Genomic DNA, 21,301 nt, shown 5'->3' with positions numbered 1-21,301 from the left:
TGAAATTTTTCGAACAAATGCCCTTTTGAGTATCAAAAAAAGGGCAGTCTGACGCACAAGACATCGTGCATTCACGCACGGTCTAGGGAAAGAGCAGCACCCCAAGTGGTGTGATGCCGACTACTTACCTTAAAATGCAAGCATTAGTGGTTATTTCCACGGCTCGAATCCATGACCTATAAATCACACGGAGACAACTTTACCGTTGCTCCAAGGCTCCCCTTCCCTTTTTTGTTAGGTCGAAATCATAAAACCACAACCAGAAGGGTGTAAATAAATGGTGCAAACATGAAAATGGAACAGCTGTGAAAAGAATGGACTTCAAATTAAATTGCTCAAGATAAGCATCATATCAAAATCAATATGAATTTTATATAGACATGACATTGATTCTAAAGTTAAGTGTGCTATAATTGCTCCTTATCTGTACATTGGTTTAATGACTTGATATATTACTTTCAAGGTGAAGAAATGGTCCAAAAATCTGCAGTCTCCTTTGCATACTTGTTTCTGGAGCAGCTCAAATTTGGTCCGCGGCCACGCAAACCTTTTCACTTCCACATTTACCTAGCGTCCCCGTCTTGTAATAACCATACCAAAATGAAGATATATTTCGCTCAACAATAAGACTGTTCCATGTGCAAATGGATCAAAGAGCAAGTCGTTGAACACCATCTTAGACAAAGATGATGTAGTCTAATAAGTATCAGAATTTGACTGAGTAACTTCTGAAACTTCTCGTGTCCTTGTTGATAGCCATTTTCCCCATTCCGACCTCCATTGCCTCCGTTTCTTCATTCTGTTTCTTGGTTTGGACAGAGTTTAGAGTATCAATAGCTTTTGATTGTGTGTCGGGCAAGGAAGGTTCTAACAGGTGTGGACCAGCATTGATCCACGGATGAAGAAGGCACTGAGCTGCAGTAGGCCGTTTCTCTGGGACAAAATCAAGTATCGGGACCAGGAAATCGGCCATGTCCTTTGCGTCTTGCTCACTGAATTCATACTTCTCTATTAAAACTTTTTTTAAGGGCCAAAAGCGCAACCGTCTGATGTGCCTCAAGTCACCATGTCTATTGAACAACTCACGTGAATAACGACCACCCAAGGCAATCTGAAAAGAAAATACCATACTTTATAAAACTACTAAAGGAAAAAAAAAACATGATCCAAAGAAGTTTGAAGTGATTACAGAATTTTCTTACTTTTCGTGGCATCATTCCTAGAAGCTCCATCATTAGTGCTAAGTGGTCCTGCAAAGAGAAGAAGAATAGGTTTTGCTGTGCTCATCATTACCGAAAAATTGAGTACTAAATCACCATAAAGATGCAGAAACCACGTTTGGATGACTTGCATTTTGCTAACAGACAACAATCGCATATAAGAGTCCTGAAAAATACTGCCGTATGTCTTTTGAAACGTTTCAGTTACCCCTTTAAATTTTATAACCATAAAAAGATTAGGTTTAAGTATGCTCTGTCTATGTGGCTTCCTAAAGTAAAGCAGGTTCAAAACCTGGATAAAGTAGGAGGGTTGCAATGAGTTGACGGTTAGTGTTCAAATATTCTCTGATATAGCCGACCACGTCTAACTTGATTGAAAAGTTTAATTTAAATAGAGCAAAAGCTAACTGAAGCAGCAAATGACAACAACTTTATTTACAAAATTCATGTTTCCTGTTTGATAAGGACCAAGTATTTTCAATATCAGACCAAATGCACAACCAAATTGTGCTTTGTTGCATCATTTGCACTGAAAAAACCTGAGTTTTCCTCCGGAAACCAGAATAGAAAAGGCAACTATACTCTCTAAACTACAATAGTCGCATTGTCAATTCTGTTATCAAAATATGTTGTTTCATCTCCATGTTTCTTAAGTTCCATTATGACTTAATTCCAACCATCATCAGTTGGTGGCAACCACCAGTTTTCTAGCCCTTTGTTCATCGACCAAAGAGGACACAAAAAATTCCTCAAATTTTCTCTCTAGTGTGACCGTAAGTTGAATCCAGTGTGTTAGTTGAGATTAACAGGGTTCACTTACCAGAAAACATATAAAAGGAGTGATTACCAAGACCGGAAGAACTAACATGGTGATCCATGTTTTACAAAAAATAGAACAAAAACACCGTAAGAGAAAAGATATGGTACGTAGTACGGAAGAAAAGTAAATAGATAACTTGGATATGATGCTCAGCACACCATGTACTTTTTGTCCTCTAGATTTTACATCTAAATGCAGTAACAGGAAATCAGGAATAGCAAAAACCATAATTTCTATATATCTTCCTCTTTTTTGGTCAATTTATTCCCATAAACCGTTTATCACCTAATGGCAAAAATAGTTGACCAACCAAAACTAAAGCATCAGATGAGCTAATAAACACAGATGGTTAGAATATCAACAAGAGACATGTGATTGAACTTGATGTCAATCTGTAAGGAAAGAGCGGACGAAAAGGAGTGTTCCACAATTTCACTCATGGAATTTGGAGAGACAAACAAGGAATGGAAAAAACTGTGCCTAGGTTAATCCTGTACTTGTAAGCTACAGTATGATATAGGCTACAAGTGGTATTATGATGCCCAGGATGACCAGAAGATTATACTCTTCCAGCGACTGAACTATCCCTCCGACTCGTCCCCCCACTTTCACAAATTCAGCAATCGAGAGAAAGAACTATTGATGATCTCTGTTCTAATACTAGTAGCCTTACCAGTTACCATTAGAATCCTTAAAGCATATTATTTTTCCTATAACTTCTAGTCGTGAAACTGCAGAGGTTGAGCTGACTTGTATACAAGTTTGAACCTTTTTTGACAATAATGAAGCAATCACACATAACTTAGAGAAATGCATCATCAACTACAAATCATTTCTAGTATGATGTACGGGGCTTGTTTCTTAATGAGCACATGCACAAGTTAGGCAGATGCACTGGTGTACAGCCAGCTACACTAGTGCACCACCGCCTTACTTACCTTAACCGAACCAAGTCCTTCCCCTCTGTTTCACTTATTTCCTACTTAGGGTTATCTTTCAACCTTTTCGATAATGTAATATCATAATCTCATACATTTCTATATTACATGAACAGCTGCAGGGACTATGGTAATGCTTTGTCTAGTTAATGTAACTTCATAGGAAAATTCCACATTAGCAAAACACACGAGAGATGTTGGGTATATAAGGAAGCAAGCCTTAGTAGACCCTAATGATGCTTCAAAGCCATGTTGGTCTAGGCTCAAAACGGACCATATTACTAGTGGGCTAGGCTGCTACATATGGTATCAAAGCCACTCTATGTGCAACTTTGGGCAATGTTGGGGCAAACCTTGAGTTTCAATTAGGTATAGGCAAATCCCACATCTTTGAGATAATGGTGGGGCAAACTTCAGAGTGAGGATGTTGAGTTCCTAAAGAGGGGGTTTATGTAACACCCAAGGAAATCCCACATCAGCAAAACACAAGAGATATTGGGTATATAAAGAAGGAAGCCTTAAACCCTAATGACGAGTTTAAAAGTTGTGCGGGCCTAAGACCCAAAGCGGATATTATTACTAGTGGGTTGGGTTGTTACAGTGAAACAGTTGTATTTCCCTTATCTGTTCAAATTTGGAGTTGGTTATTTCAACGTCCAAGAAAAACCCCAAAGGAACAGCTCAAGTCTTGTTTTGACGCTTCAAATTTAGTTCAGTAATTTGACGTAACTTAATTTGTATATATATATATATAAGCAGGAATATAATATCGGTTTACAAAAAATAACCTTATAATATTAAGCATAATAACTCATAATAAAAGGACACAACCGGAATTCTAGATATTAGCCTTATAATCCTATTAGTTTTAGGACATAATACTATACGTTAGAAATCCTACATGATTACCTCTAGGAATCCTATTAGTATAATTACTTTCGAGATGTCTAATTCTTATAAAATTGAACAAGTAAATATCTTTAGCCATGTAATCCTATTGCTTTTAGGATATACTTCTTAAAAATTCCTATTACTAATTTAATTTTAAAACGTATTATAATATCCTATTACTAATTTAATTTGAGAATGTATTATAATGTCCAAATTCATTTAGAAAAAGGAGAGCCTATATTATTATAAAAGTATAAATACAATACTAATATATCAAAATAGCCCTAAAATATTAAGCTAAAGAACTCGTACGGAAATGACATAATTGTAATAACTTATTTTTTGGACAACAACACCTTCTATGCTAATTTTTAATATTTAAAAATTTAAAAATTTATGCAAATTTTATCTATTAAATTCTTATTAAAAATATGTAGGAAAGTTGAATAAAATTAATTTCATAAGAATCCTCCATATTGGTAATACATTACCACTCTATAATGTCCAATACCAAGAAAAAATAAAAATAATATTAAATGGACTGCATAAGAGTTGAAATTGAGAAAAAGATACCCCACTATTAATACATTTTATATTTAAACTATTTTTCTACTCAAATAATATTTTTTATCAATTTTTCGTGTAATATTAAAAAATACTCAATTATTAAACAACAACTAAGAAAATATTTAAGAATATAAATGTGTGATAAAGAGAAAAACATGGTTGATAAGAGTCAATACCGCTAATGATTCTACAAATATAACGATCTAAAAGTGAGATATCATATCAATCTTTTAGTCTTTGAAAATAAAATTTATAGTGGATAAAATTATAATTAAGATTAAATATTCAAAACAAGAGATGAACTAATATTAAGGTCTGAATCAACATAAAATAAATTATTTTTTATGTTAAAACCAAATAATTAAATTTTTAAAATAATTATTTAGCAAGAGAATCCAATTCAATTGTTTTTAAATTCATCATATGAGTAAAATTCTTATTCAAGTTTAAAAAAAGAATCTTAGGGTAAATAAATTTATTCCATAAAAAGAGCGTTAGAACACAAAGTAAAAAGGATAGTATATTATTAAGAATCAAAATGCTATACAAGTGTCTGAGGAAGCACAATCAAAGCTAAATCCTAATAAAAAATAAGCTTTCAAGATTATATTATAAAGAGGCGACTCTGGTATAACATGATTATTCTTTGTAGATGCCTCCGGCGGAATCGAAATAATATTTCTATGTCATGCATTACTTGCAAATATCATATTAAGAGGAATGACACTATTAGCAATAATAGCAAGTGGTGTACCAACAATAATTTTATTGTGAGACCACTCACTTTAGATTTGATATACCTCTTCAAATAACTTAAATAACCATCACAAATTTAAGGAATATCCTTCTAAATTTGTGTGAATATAATTTTTAGCATGTTTATGTTTTGCAAATATAATAAATAAAGCACAAGGACAAACATCCTAAATATTAAGCTATATTTACTGCAATATATTTTCTTGCACAAACAATTGTATGTTGCACTTTCAAGAGGGATATCAAGATCGACAACAAGAGTTCACGTTAAGGCAGAGCAACCAAAGCATTAGGAGGAAACATATACAAAAAAAATATTGTCCACAAAGAAGTGTTCGTTAATATATCATCACATTAAATATTTTTAAACTATAATACATAATTATCTAACTAACATGACAAAATTGATCATTTGTGTAAGTTTTGATGATGTTCTTTTATTTTAAATTCATGTATTATGCTAATAAAATAATATTTTTTGGTATTTAGATGACTGTTGTATTATTTAACATAAATTTATCTCATTAATTAAATTTTATTGTACCTTCATATAAATAAATATTTAAATCATCACATGCCAATATTAACGTGCAACGCACGTTCATAGATACTAGTATATATATATATATATATATATATATATATATATATATGATAATCCGTGTGGAATTGGGACACTAAAACATCTCTTTACTCACTTCCATGTCCAAGGTATGTGCTGGCTCAGTTACTCTTGGTATTGAGGTGGCCTAATCCAACTAAGGTGTGACTATCTCACAAAGAAAATATGCTTAAGATATCTTAGATGATACCAATATGATTGACTATCAATCGTTAACGTACTTGTGGACCCAAAAAAGGAACCTTTTGGCATATGAAGTCCACTATAAAGGACTGGTTGGTTAGTTGAATAATCTTACCACCACAGCGCCCTGACATTTCCCTTTCTGTTAGTATGATCAGTCAATTTGTTACAGAATCCTTAGGTCATTGAGATGCAATTTTTAAAGTATAAGAGTACTGTTAGTCAGGAACTGGTATGCGGAAACCAAAGTTATTGGGTATATTGAGGCAGAATAGGCTACGACTTCATCTTATAGTGGTCAATGCCAAGGAACCTGTACTAGCTAGTGAAATTTGATCAATTGAAAAACAAAGAAGCATGCTGTAATTGCCAAGTGCATTGCAAAAAATGAATATACAGCTATGGCTTTGGCAATATGTGAGCTTATGTGACTAGAGCAATTGCTTGAAGAACTAAAGGTCAGAAAGGTAACATAAATGAGATTAAGCTTCCAACCCAGTGTTCTAGAAGAGGACGACTCGTTTTGGTTGATTGTCACAATATTTGTGAGAAATACAACAGACTTAGTTTTACTACATTTATTAGCTTAAATGATCAACTAGCAAACACGTTTGCCAAACAACTTTGAGGTCCAGTAATCAAGTATATGCATGATAATCTTGGAGTATATGACCTATTCACACCAACTTGAAAAGGATTGTAAGAATTTATCCTTCATTGAAGATATAAGTATAACTCTCTGCAGTCAAAGAATCGAGTATACAGGTGGTAAGCACGAAGTGGAGATCTATTCACTCCTACTTAAGGAGCGTTAGAATGTATCCAAGTACAATGTACAAACCTTATCAATCATTGCATAGAATATTTTGAATAATCATGCCATAATTAAGAATTCCAATAACCAAGAAACTTCCATTATTTCATGTTAACCTAATCTCTTATCATAAAGAACCCTATTGTTTCTTACTTCCCTTTTTTGTACAATAAGAGTTTATTTCCTTCTTTCTAGTTGTTTGTCACAACTCACATTGTACAATTTGTTCCCTTTTTATTCTTCCCTCCACTCTTTTACAAGAAAGAATAAGTGTCTATATAGCCTTTGTGGAGTTAAACTGTTAAACCACATGGGTTGTGTAAGGGCTTCAAAGGGGTTTATAAAGATACTGATCTTCTACACCATTGTCTTATAGTTTTGTGTTAAACACTCATATTCTTTCATATTGTATTGAGCAAACATTGGCAAGCTTGTATTCACATTCGTAAGTTAGCATTAAAGTTCATATGTGTGTACCTGAGAAACTATGTTACACGTGTTGATTAAATTTGTGACATGGATTATTTAAGGATTTTCAAGATGGGTTTATAAAGGTACTGAGCTACTTCACAAAGTGCCTTAGAATTTTCGGGTTTGGTACTCAAGTTCTTCTATAGCTTTTACTTTCCCCCCTCTAATCGTATTTTGGGGTTCTAACGAGTATTTGCATATGTATCCAAGGTTTTCCAGAAAAGACTTTTGAACATAAAATTCTAATTAGAAAGATTATTGCACTCTTTTATTTATTTGAAATCTAATTATTACTAAATTTTTTATGATTAAATTAGCACTAGACTTGCATAAGTCAATGCTTCTATGTAAAAATGAAACTGAAGTTAAGGAATTTGAAAGTCTTTAGAGAAGGGGAGACACTTGTCATAATTTTAGACTAACTGTATAACATTATATATTAGATAACATAAATTAACTCAACAAAGACACATCAAACCATAGGAGTAATCTTGTTCAAGTCCAATCATCTTACATCATCAAGTTGAATTAAGCGAATGACTATTTGTGCCCCAAGTATGCCATGGGATAGTAGAATTGCTTAGAGATCTCCCAGATATTCTACGTAACCATGGTTGACGACAGAATCAGATGAGTTACAAGCTACAAAAGAATCTCTAGACCAGTCATATCCTTATAAGGAAAATAAAAAATTATATTGACAAAGTAAAGAAAACAAAAAACTATGTTAAGTATCTTCAGCCAGGCCAACAAATTCTATAGTTAGTACACAAAGAACGGCGTTGACTTAGCGAGTCCTACACTCATCCAAACCGCAACTTAATGTGCTTACGGCGTCTTAAAGAGAATGGTCCATATCAAAGTCAACACAAAGTTCTCTCTTAAAATACGGAAATACACCCAGCATAATAACATAAGATAAACCAGAAAATTAGTAGTAAGCAGCGCAAGGAATGCATCCGTACCTCATCTCTGTCAAAGTTGTCACCACTGTGAGGATCAAATAATACGTCACCAGTTGCCAGCTCAAAACAAATGCAAGCGAAGGACCAAAGATCTGCCGAGGTTGAATATTTAGATCCAAGGATAACTTCCGGACACCTGTACTGTCTAGTTTGAATATCATCTGTGAACTGTTTGTACGTCCAACAAGCACTCCCAAAGTCAACCACTTTGCACTTCAGGTCGACACCCTCCAACAGCTTCCTCCTTGTAGAACTGCTTCCTCTCTTAGGACCCCCGTATTCTTTCCCACTGCTTGTTGCAGCCTCAGCATTTGACAATCTATTAACATTAACAGAAGAATCAAGCTGATCATTCACATAACATTGAGCTGCTTGTTTGGCCTTTCTTCTAATCTTCTTATTATGGTTCTTAGTCAAATTTCCATTTGATGTTACATAACCGTTAAGAGCCCCTGACTCCAGCGTGATCTTATCCTTGTGATTAGGAAGTATAAGAGGTTTTCCTGATTTTCTCGGATCCTTAGATGGGTCAATTGTGGAACAGAGCAGTACGTTCTCTGGTTTCAAATCAGTGTGTATGATAGAAAGCTGTCGATGCAAATAATCCAATCCGACTAGAACATGATAACAGAGCTCTTTAACCATATGAATAGGCAGTCCATGATAATCAGTATACTTAAGAAGTGTCAAGAGATTATCGCCCAAATACTCAAAAACCATACACATATGTTGCCCATTTGGACCTGAGTGCTTAAAATGATCCAATAACTTAACGACACATTTTTTATCATCCGGATCGCATTCCGCAATTTGCTTTAGAATAGTGATCTCATCCATTGCTGCCTCCGTGTAATGCTGCGCACTCTTTTGTACTTTCAGTGCTACAAATTGCTGCATAATTAACAAAAATATACACATCAAATTCTTACTTCCCATGAGAGTAACAAATTAAATTTGCTACAAACACAGAATTGCAAAACTAAGTTCCTATTCATAAGGAATTACTGAGATTTAAGCCGGCTACGTGCTTATGCAGCACAATTAATTAAACTAGGCCAAATATTATATGCCAGACCACTTAGAAGAGCTACAATATAAAATATCAATCAAAAGCAATTAACTGCTAAAAATTTGATAAGTAACCTAAAGATTCAACCTTTTTTCGATTATATATAGCACTTCCATAGGGGAGCCTTCCGAAGGTACAAGTCGTGAAAATATCCTCTTGCAGAAATGCAAGGTAAGGTTGCATACAATAGACCCAATGTGGTCTAGTCCTTCCAGGATCCCGCACACACCGGGAGCTTAGTGCATCCGGTGCCCTTTTATATCTAGCACTTTAACATCAAAATTACAACATACCCCTCAATCGCTAACTAGTTGCGGCTGGTTATATGAATCCTAAATCTAAATTCCGCCCCATTTGGATAGGATGCTATGCTCACAAAAGAGTCATAAACACCAACATAAAGCTAGACAATCCAAAAGATAGAGTTAACCAGCCCAGAAAAAGAGGAAAATGAAATTATTGATCACCCACAATCCTAAAACTAATAGATGATGACAATTCCAAGAAAAGGGGTTGATCTAAACTAGGCTGAAGATGAACGATTTAAGTTATATACACTTACAATCATGAATTTTAACATGTTTTCGAATGTCAGTTACCATTTTTCTCAGATTACTAATTACTCACTCCATCCCAATTTACATGACACACTTTCCTTTTTAATCAGCCCCAAAAAAATGGCACATTTCTATACTTAGTAACAATTAACTTTAAAATGATGATTATTTTAGACAACGAGTTTCAAAAGTTTTACTTTTTTTTTTTTAAACTCCGTGCTCAGTCCGTAATATTTTTTCATACGATTTACTTGTAATCACCTAATAACGAATATGATTACCTAAATACTACCGTCAGCACATAGAACTTAAACTCAAATATGAATACAAAGGAAAAGAGTGATGAGAAAACGTACGGACATGAGAGAATCCCAAGCCAACCAAACAGTAGAGAAATGACCCCACCCAAGTTTCCTCTGAACAACATACCGACCTCCTTTGAAACTATCGCCTATTCGAACCGCATGGTACCCTCCCCTCCTGTAATCATCAGTCCCTTCATCCTCCGAAGTACAATCATCACTGCTCTCCTCCACCTCCTCCTCCTCCTCCTCCACCGCCGCCGCGTTCAGCCGCTGCTCTTGATTGCTCCCCTCCATTTTCCAATCAATCAAAGTAAATCAATCAACTCTCTAGATAAAAGGGACTACTATTTGGGTATTTCCCAAAACTTTTATCTGCTCTTGGTTTGTGAGCTAACTTTGTGTGCTAATAAAAAAAACTGATTATTTTCTATTTAAAATCTTGGGATTTTCTCAATTGCATGTGGATATGTACAGGAAAATGGGCGTTTGTGATTGTGAGTGAAGGGTGTAGAAATCTATGGGGAAAGGAAAGAGAGGATAGAGATGGCGACAGACGAAGCAGGTAAAACTGTCTCAACACTTGCACTCCTTTGAACTCTTCTAATTCCAAACGTTTGCTTTTGGACTTGCTCCATCACTAAACTATTTGACAGATTATTATTTTATTTTATTTTGTGTAAATTGCAATACGGACAAGAGACATATATATCCAGTACTATTATAAAGGCAAAATACATAGTTTACCCATCCAACTTACGATCAAATCTCTGTTACACACCTGTTGATCACGAGTTTCATTTTACACACAAAACCTTTCAAAAGCGTGTCAAAAACACACATTTTTTATTACGTGTCACTCGCGTGTTTTTCACACATAAGAGGCGAGTGAACGATCAAAATTTTGTGTCTAAAGGCATTTTGACAGCACTGTCCAGCCTTTTCATTTTCTAAATCCTTTCTTTATTTTTAGAATAAAATCCATATTCTTTCATCTTCTTCCATTATTGCAGCATTTCTTCTTATGCCTTCATACATACCACCAATATATTGTCCAAGATTAGAGGTAGGACAAAAAAAACCGAGAGTATTCAGTCATCGTCGAAGTAATGACAACAGACCTATATNTAGCTACCAAAGTCCTTACTGACCTTAATCTCCAACAAGGAAGTGATCCAATTACACATGTCCTTTGTGCAGTTCTTAGATAGAAGTAATTTAGACTTTTCTTTGTTGATGTTTGGGCCAGATAAATGGCAAAAGATATCCAGGTTCTTTTTCATGGTAGTAATTGTATTCTTATTAGCTCTACCCATTAATGTTAGATCATCAGCAAAAAATAAATGGGAAGGGGGGGGGGGGCTTTGCCTATTTAATAGTATTGGATCCCATCGAAGAGTGTCAACTTGATGTTCAATATTTTTGGATAGCATATCCATACATAAAATAAAAATGTAGGGTGACATTGGGTCCCCTTGCCTGATACCCCTTGAAGGGCAGAAATCCTTAGTCTTATTGCCATTAACAAGGATTGAGATAGACGTAGAAGAAATACAACTCAAAATTAGAGAGGAAATATTAGGAGGGAAATTATGGAACCTTAGGTCTTGATAAACAAATGACCATTCCAATTTATCGAAAGCCTTTTCTAGGTCCAGCTTTAGGAGCCAATTTCCTTTCCTTTTTTGTTTTGTTAAAACGTTTGAGGACCTCCTGAATAATGATAGCATTATCACTAGGTCTTCTATGTTTCACAAAGCTAGTTTGGTGTTCACTAACCATTCTACTTAGTAAAGGCTTAAGCCTATTAGTTTGGTGTTCACTAACCATTCTACTTAGTAAAGGCTTAAGCCTATTAGCAATTATTTTGGTAATTACTTTATAAAGGGTGTTACAAAGACTGATAGGTCTAAAGTTTTGTAGTTTGTTAGCATTGTTGAATTTTGGGATTAAACAAACATATGTCTTGTTAAGCTCACTCGGAATTTTTCTCGAGCTGAAAATCCCTTGACATAGTTTAATGACTTTATGACCTAGAGTAGGCCAGAATTTTTGGAAAAAAATATGGTGTAGCCTGTAACGACCCGACCGGTCGTTTTGCATTTTTGAACCCCGTTCCCTTAAATAAGACTTCCCGCACTTGCTTATGCTAATTTATGACTTGCGGGGATGGGTGGTTCGGAAGTTAGAAGAGTTTTGAGCAAGAATAAGTCTAGTTGCTTCTTTAAGTTTCTTTAAAAAGGCCAAGTTTGACTTCGGTCAACATTTTGGAAAAACGGACCCAGAATCGTTAGTTTGACAATTTTTGAGGGTCCGTGGGAAAATATGGGACCTGGGCGTATGCCCAGAATCGAATTCCGAGGTCCCTAGCCCGAGTAATGAATTTTTATGTGAAATTGTTAAGTTAAAGTTTCAAAGGTTTAAATAAACAAAGAAATCCTTGTTTTCCTAGGTATCGTGTTCGGATCTTGATTTCGAAACTTGGCACAAGTCCGAAATATTAGTTAAGACTTACCCGTAAAATTTGGTGTCAATCCGAGTAGTTTAAGGGCGTTTTGACCCGTTGGAGAAGAATTAAGAACTTGAAGTTCAATGATTTGATTCATTTGGTTTTGGGGTTGATTCCCCGATTTAGCGTTGTTTTGAGTGTTTCGAGGGTTCGAGTAGGTCCGCCTCGTGATTTCAGACTTGTCGGTATGTTCGGGCGGGGCACGGGAGCCTCGAGCGTCAAACGAGCGAGGCTCGAGTGAAGTTAGAATTTGGAAAATGACTGAAGCTTGCTGCTTCTGTCATAACCGTATCTGCGGTTCTTGGACCGCAGAAGCGGGGACCGCAGATGCGGTCAATAGTTCGCAGAAGCGGAGAAGGGGGCAGTCTAGGGGGAAACCGCAAAAGCGGTCCAGGGACCGCAGAAGCGATTCCGCCTATGCGGCCCCCAGACCGCAGAAGCGGTCGAGCCCCAAATCCCAAAAGCCGCAGAAGCGGCCAAATNTGCCTTTGATTCTAGTTATGTTTTTTTTTTGGGCTTGCTGGAAATTTTTCTCAAGAACAATGATAATGGAAGACAAGGTGGGGAAGATGAAGAAGGGGGTATATATGTAATTTTAAGTGTGTTTTTATTTTTTTAAATTAATGACACATGTCACGAGCATATTGGTGCGTGATACACACACATTTTGTGAAACTGGTCCAGCATGAAAGTGGTATGTAATTGACACACTTTTGAAAGGTTTGGTGTGTAAAATAAAACCCGTGGTCAACAGGTGTGTAACAGGGATTTGGTCGTAAGTTGGATGGGTAAACTATGTATTTCGCCTATTATAAAAGGTTTACTCATTGTTATACGCTTAGTCCATATATAGCCCTAACGTTATACTATTAATTCAAATATACTTTTTTCCGTTAAGTTCGTCCAAAGTTGACATTCAATCCTATGTGGCACTAACATTTGATGAGGTGGATATCATATGACTTGGCACCTCAGCGCCCTAACCCATTGTATCCCTCCCTTCTATTTTTTTCACCACAAAAATTTTCTTCCCCTCCACCACTATTGCCATCATTGTCGCTGCCATAAAAAATATTGTATTTCAAATTTTAGTCTTTTATATATGGATTAGGGGCACCGAGGTGGCATGTCATGTGGTCAAATGTTAGTGCCACGAAGGATTGAATGTCCACCTTGGACAAACATAACATAAGAGGGGTATATTTGAACAAATAGTATTACGGTAGGGGTATATAGTAACGACCTGGCCGGTCGTTTCGAGAGTTACAGCCCCGTTCCCCCATTTTCTACTTCTTTTGTGTTCTACAGCTGTATTATGTCTTACTGGGTCAGTTGGTTCGAGTCCGGAGTGATTTTGGAGTGAATTGAGACACTTAGTCTCTTATGAGAAGGTTTAAGTTGGAAAAGTTGACCAGATGTTGACTTATGTGTAAACGATCTCGGATTTGAATTCTGCTGGTTCTGTTAGCTCCGTTAGGTGATTTTGGACTTGGGAGCACGTTCGAAATGTGATTTGGAGGCCCATGGTAGAATTAGGCTTGAATTGGCGAAAGTTAGAATTTTGGCGATTTTGGTCGGTAGTGAAAATTTTGTTATTGGGGTCGGAATGGAATTTCGGAAGTTGGAGTAGGTTCATGGTGTCATTTTTGACTTGTGTGCAAAATTTGAGGTCATCCGGACGAGGTTTAGCCGGTTTCGGCATCGTTTGTGAAATTCAGAAGTTTAGTTCTTAGGCTTGAATCCGAGTGTAATTTGGTTTTGATGTTGTTTTGAGTGATTTGAAGGTTCGACTAAGTTTGTATGATGTTATGGGATGTGCTGGTATGTTTGGTTGAGTCCCGAGGGCCGAGGGTGAGTTTCGGGTGGTTAACGGATCCTTTTTGGCCTTAGGATGTTAGTTGATTTGTTGGTATTTTGTCGTTGCTGGTTTCGTCTTACGCGTTCGTGAGGCATGTCTCGCACGCGAAGAGCATCTGGAGATCGAGAGAGATTTGTTCTTCGCGTTCGCAAAGGAAGGGACGCGTTCGCGAAGGTTTGGGAGTTGAGTGCATCGCGGACGCGAGAGGAGTACCGCATTCGCGAAGAAGAGGAGAGACCGCTCGGAACCCCAAGCTTTTGGTCTACGTGTTCGCAAGGCAGTGGTCGCGTTCGCAAAGAGTGGGGTCGGCAAAGCTTCGCGTTCGCGAGGCCGGGTTCGCGTTCGCGAAGGGTTAAATTGAGGGGCAGTTAGAATGGTCTACGCAAACACGAGAAGGAGGTCGCATTCGCGATGAACGTATCGTTGGGCGGTATAAAAAGGTTCAAATGAGGGTTCCAGGATTTTTCACACTTCTAACATTTTTGAGCTCATTTTTGGAGATTTTTGAGAGGATTTTGAAGGTGATTCTTGAGGTAAGATCCTTGTGTTCATTTTTATTCAATAATTATGTTTCCCCGCTGATTTTCCCACCTAGTTGGTGTGTTTTTGAGATTTAATTTGGGGGTTTTAGGCTTGTGAATTGGAGAGATGATTTTGGGGATTTGAATGGTCATTTCGTGTCAGATTTTGATGAATTTGGTATGGTTAGACTCGTGAGTGAATGAGTTTCTTAGTTTTGTGACTTTTGTCGAATTTCGAGATGTGGGCCCGGCGGTTGGGTTTGAGCCAATTTCGGGATTTGAGCCCAATTTAGTAGTTTTCATATGGAATTGGTTCCTTTGGCATATATCGATTGTGTTGTATTACTTTTGGCTAGATTCGAGACGTTTGGAGGCCGATTTGAGAGGCAAGGGCATCGCGGAGTAGGATTTTGCTCGGATTGAGGTAAGTAGCAGTTATAAATCTGGTCTTGAGGGTATGAAACCCCGGACATTGTGTCTTGTGACTATTTTGGAGGTGACGCACATGCTAGGTGACGGGCGTGTGGGCGTGCACCAAGGGGATTGTGACTTGGTCCACCCCGTATAAGCTGTAAAGTTGAATTGTTAGCTATATGCTCTCTATGTGTTATGGAAATTTATTGTAAATCATGTTAGAAACGATGTATAGGCTATGTGTTGGTACTGTTGAGTCCCATTGAGGCCGCGTTACTTGTTGAATTGCCTGTTATGTGCTATTTGTACTCAGTCATAGTTATTACTCGAATATAATATCTCAGTCTCTGTTATTCTATCTGTCACTTCATGTTATTACTATTTAGGCTGATTTTCCTGATTCCTGAGAGCCCGAGAGGCTGGAGAGATTGATAACTGAGTGAGGCCGAGGGCCTGATTGTGAGGATATTTATTGGATCGGGCTGTACACCGCAGCATGCTTTATTGATTTATGACTGAGTGAGGTCCAGGGTCTGATTGATTTATGCCATGATTGGCTTGTTATAGCGCTTTAGCTGAAGGAGCCCCTTCGGAGTCTGCACAACCCTAGTGAGCGCAAGTACCTATTGAGTGTGAGTGTCGAGTGCCGAGTGCTGAGTGATTGTGAGGAATGAGTTACTGGGAGGAATAAGTGATTGTGAGGTTGGAGTGATTGGGAGGACTGAGAGATAATTGCCTGGGAGGCAGTATATGATTACATTATTGATGCACATTGTTGCCTTATATCCATATTTTGAAAACTGTTGAAAGATATTCTTATCTGGATTTACTTGACCTTGACTAAAATAAATTGATTTGACTTGAACTATCAGAACTTGGGAAGCATGACTATTTGCCTTTCTGGAATTATTGAAAATGAACTAAAATAGTGTAGCTCGTCACTATCTTCGGTTCCTTATTTATTATTGTTACTTACTGAGTTGGTGTATCCACATTACTCCCCGCACCTCGTGTGCAGATCCAGGAGTTGTTGGATGTGGAGGTTGTTGATAGCACTCGTAGCTGGTCATTGGAGATTGCGAGGTAGCTGCCGGTGTTTGCAGCCCTGCTTTCTTCTTCCCTATCTTTCCTTATTTCTTGTATTTTGGATTCTAGACTATGTTAGTCTTGATACTTTTGGATCGGTTATGTTAGATGCTCATGACTAGTGACATCCCGATACCGGGCTTTCTTTCCGCACTTTTTTTAGGGGGGTTCACCCCATTTTTATGGCAAAGATTTCAGTTGTTTTAAAAGCCTTGATTTATTTCTGGTTATTGTTGAAAGCGTTTTGGAAATGTTGGCTGGCCTAGTATCATCGATAGGCGCCATGATGACGGGTTGTGTTTTGGGTCGTGACAAGTTGGTATTAGAGCCTAGGTTACATAGGTCTCACGAGTCATGAGCGGGTTTAGTAGAGTCTTGCGGATCGGTACGGAGACATTTGTACTTATCTTCGAGAGGTTGTAGAACCCTTAGGAAACTTCACATTCTTGAATTCTTATCGTGCGAATCTGTTGATACTGGTAACTAAACTTCTGTTATTATATTCTCTCACAGATGGTGAGGACACGTGCTACCGGTCAGGACGGACAGCCACCTGTAACATCAGTTGGGGCCGCGAGAGGCCGAGGTCGTAGTAGAGGCTGTGATAGGGGCAGGGGTATAGCCCGCACAGCAGCTAGGGCAGCACCTGCAGATCCACCAGTTGCCCCAGTACAGGATCAGGTCCCAGTTGTGGATGCACCAACGGGACCAGCTCAGGCACTAGATCTGCCCCTCGTGATTCCAGGTCTTCAAGAGACCTTAGCTCAGATTCTGACCGTGTGCACCGGTCTTGCTCAGGCAGTCTCTGTTTCTACTACAACAGCCACTTCTTAGGCCGGGGGAGGCAATCAGACTCCCGCCGCCCGCATATCCGAGCAGGTTGTTCAGGGACTTCAGACACCGGGGGCACCACCAGCCTAGTCGGTTTCACCTGCTCAGGACTATGTGGTTCCGGTCATACCTGATGATGAGCAGCGTAGATTGGAGAGGTTTGGTAGACTTTAGCCTCCGACTTTCAGCGGTGCAGAGGGCGGGGATGCCCAGGGTTTCTTGGATAAGTGTTAGAGGATTCTCCGTACAACAGGTATTCTGAAGACCAGCGGGGTCTCGTTCACTACTTTTCAGTTCTCTGGAGCTGCCTTCACTTGGTGGGAGGCTTATGAGAGGCGTAGGCCTGTTGGTGCAGCGCCCCTTACCTGGCAGCAGTTCTTCGTTCTCTTCCTGGAGAAGTATGTGCCGCAGTCCCGCAGAGAGGAGCTGCGCAAACAGTTTGAGCAGCTGCGTTAGGATGACATGACGGTGATGTAGTACAAGATGAGGTTTTCTGATTTAGCCCGTCATGCTATTTGGTTGGTTCCCACAGATAGGGAGAGGATCAGAAGGTTCGTTGATGTCCTCACATATCAGCTGCAGATTTTTATGACTAGGGAGAGAGTGTCTGGTGCTTCTTTTGAGGAGGTTGTTGACATTGCTCGGGATATAGAGTCGATTTGCCACCAGGAGCGAGTAGAGAGGGAGGCCAAGAGGCCTCGTAGATCCGGTAGTTTTGGTGGTGTTCCTTCTGGGGGTCAGTTTCACCACGGCAGGGGTCGTCCCTTTAGGCATGCTTAGACGGCTCATCCAGCCCATTGTGGTGCATCATCTGGCCATGGTTTTCACAGTTCTCAGCAGGGTCACTCATCTCTCAGTGCCCTTCCAGCTTAGAGTTCGTCCCGTGCTCCATCGATTTAGGGCTCATCTATGACAGGTTCTTCTACCAGTTATCCCGCTGTTCGGGGCTCCCTTCAGTCCCCACCACCATCACGAGGGAGTTTTTTTAAGTGTGGGGAGTTTGGGAATATGTGGAGGTAGTATCCTCGTCGTCAGGGAGGTCCAGCGCAGCAGAGGGGTCAGGGTGCATCTTCAGCACTAGTTATATCACAACCCGCAATCAGCTCGGGGTGGAGCTCAGTCAGCTAGAGGTCGCCCAAGAGGGGGAGGCCGATCAGGTGGAGGTCAGGCCCGTTTCTATGCTCTTCCTGCCAGACCAGATCCATTGCTTCAGACACAGTGATCACAGGTATTGTCTCAGTATGTCCCCGAGATGCCTCTGTGTTATTTGACCTTGGTTCCACCTATTCATATGTATACTCGTATTTTGCCCATTATCTAGATATGCCCCGTGAGTCTTTAGCTTCATCTGTTCATGTACCTACTCCGATGGGCGATACTATTATTGTGGATGTTGTGTATAGGTCGTGTGTAGTGACCATTGGGGGATTCGAGACTAGAGTGGATCTTCTACTACTTAGTATGGTTGATTTTGATATGATATTGAGTATGGATTGACTGTCACCTTATCATGCTATTTTAGTCTGCCACGCTAAGACTGTAACGTTGGTGATGCCGAGGTTGCCTCGGTTAGAGTGGTGAGGTTCTTTAGATTATGTCCCAAGTAGGGTGATTTCATACTTGAAGGCCCAACAGATGGTTGGGAAGGGGTGTTTATCTTATTTGGCTTTTGTGAGGGATGTCAGTGCAGAGGCCCTTACTATTGATTCTGTTCTGGTGGTGCGCCATTTTTCGAATGTGTTTCCTGCAGACCTGTCGAGCATGCCGCCAGACAGGGATATTGACTTCGGTATTGATTTGGTGTCGGGAACTCAGCCTATTTCTATTCCACCGTATCGTATGGTATCCGCTGAGTTGAAGGAGTTAAAGGAGCAGCTTCAGGAGCTCCTTGGAAAGGGATTTATTAGGCCTAGTGTGTCACCTTGGGGTGCACCTGTTCTATTTGTGAAGAAAAGGATGGCACTATGAGAATGTGCATTGATTATAGGAAGTTGAACATAGTCACAATCAAGAACAAGTATCCTTTGTCGCGCATTGATGATCTATTCGACCAGCTTCAGGGAGCGAGGGTGTTCTCCAAGATTGATCTCAAGTCAGGGTATCACCAGTTGAAGATTAGGGACTTGGACATTCTTAAGACAACTTTTAGGACCCGATATGGTCATTATGAGTTCATTGTGATGTCTTTTGGGCTGACCAATGCCCCAGCAACGTTCATGCATTTGATGAACAGTCTGTTCCAGCCTTATCTTAACTTGTTTGTTATTGTATTCATTGATGATATCCTGGTGTGCTCTCGTAGCCAGGAGGAGCATGCCCAGCAGTTACGAATTGTGTTACAGCGGTTGAGCGAGGAGAAACTTTATGCTAAGTTCTCCAAGTGTGAGTTTTGGCTCAGTTCAGTGGCGTTCTTGGGGCATGTGGTGTCCAGTGAGGGTATTCGGGTTGATTCGAAGAAAATAGAGGCAGTCCAGAGTTGGCCCAGACCGTTCTCAGCCACAGAGATTCATAGCTTTCTTGGTTTGGCGGGTTATTACCGTCGGTTCGTGCAAGGTTTCTCTTCTATTGCATTGCCTTTGACCAAATTGACCCAAAAGGGTGCTCCTTTTAGGTGGTCGGACGAGTGTGAGGCGAGCTTCCAAAAGCTCAAGACTGCCTTGACCACAGCTCCAATGTTAGTTCTGCCATCAACTTCTAGTTCGTATTTAGTATATTGTGATGCTTCTCGGATCAGTATTGGATGCGTATTGATGCAGGAGGGTAGAGTGATTGCTTATGATTCTCATCAATTGAATCTCCATGAGAAGAACTACCATGTTCATGATTTGGAGTTGGCTGCCATTGTTCACGCGTTGAAGATTTGGAGGCATTATCTCTATGGTGTGTCTTGTGAGGTGTTTACTGATCATCGTAGCCTCCAGCACTTGTTCAAATAGAAGGATCTCAATTTGAGGCAGCTGAGATGGTTGGAGCTGCTAAAGGACTATAATATTACTATTTTGTACTATCCGGGAAATGCCAACGTAGTGGCCGATGCCTTGAGTAGAAAGCTAGTGAGTATGGGTAGTCTTGCATTCCTTCCTGTTGGTGAGAGACCCTTGCAGATGATGTTCAGTCCTTGGCCAATCGGTTTGCGAGATTGGATATTTTGGAGCCCAGTCAGGTCCTAGCTTGTGTGGTTTCTCGGTCTTCCTTGTTTGATCGTATCAGAGAGCGCCAATATGATGATCCTCATTTGCTTGTCCTCAAGGACAAGGTTCTGCATGATGATGCCAGAGATGTGACTATTGGTGATGACGGGGTATTGAGGATTAGGGGAGGTCATAATACCGGCCGAACCGTGAATTTCGGTTTTTTAGTTTCTATTTAATCGATTATTCGATCGCTGCACGATTTTTAAATTATTAAATTTTGGATTTTCGGTGCAGTTTGCGATTTTGGTGTTTCTTTTCGGTTAAACCGAAAAATTGAAATTTGTATATATAGCTTTCTCATTCCATATTTTCATATCCAATGTTATGGTGTGGTGGGTAGTTTCTTAAATGGTTTGATTGGAAAGCTTTCTGCTTGTTAGCATGTTATTTGTATATATAGATTTCCCATTCCGTAATTCCATATCCAATGTTCACTTTTTAGGCATCCATGAATTCCATAATTGAAAACAAAGGTATTTTAGATCAGTAGATGGTCTAGTTTTGTTTTGACCAGAGCTGCTTTTTGACATGGACAATTGGAGATGTCTAGGGCCAGGGTGGACATTGTGTGTTAACAGTCTCTGCGGACTTCTCATTTGAATGATGTATACATCTTAGATTTGCTTTGATGGTGAAGTTCACGAGTCACAATAACGCTCAGTTTTTGTGTTGGAGCCTTTCTCCACTGTATATATTCTCCACCGAAACAATGA

The 21,301-nt window shown here is 39.0% G+C and overlaps 1 protein-coding gene across 1 annotated transcript; it reads right to left on the bottom strand.

Moving 5' to 3' along the window:
* Positions 305-10,802, bottom strand: LOC109229711 (serine/threonine-protein kinase SRPK-like). The gene is made up of 4 exons (XM_019395242.1): positions 10,230-10,802; positions 8,248-9,138; positions 1,203-1,250; positions 305-1,111 (listed from the first exon to the last, which is right to left on the bottom strand). The coding sequence occupies exons 1-4, from the start codon at positions 10,470-10,472 to the stop codon at positions 707-709; spliced, it is 1,587 nt and encodes a 528-aa protein (XP_019250787.1). The 5' UTR covers positions 10,473-10,802; the 3' UTR covers positions 305-706.

The sequence above is a fragment of the Nicotiana attenuata genome, chromosome 7, assembly GCF_001879085.1.
Source record: "Nicotiana attenuata strain UT chromosome 7, NIATTr2, whole genome shotgun sequence".
Taxonomy (NCBI): Eukaryota; Viridiplantae; Streptophyta; class Magnoliopsida; order Solanales; family Solanaceae; genus Nicotiana; species Nicotiana attenuata.
This window is presented reverse-complemented; position numbering and strand designations above follow the sequence as displayed.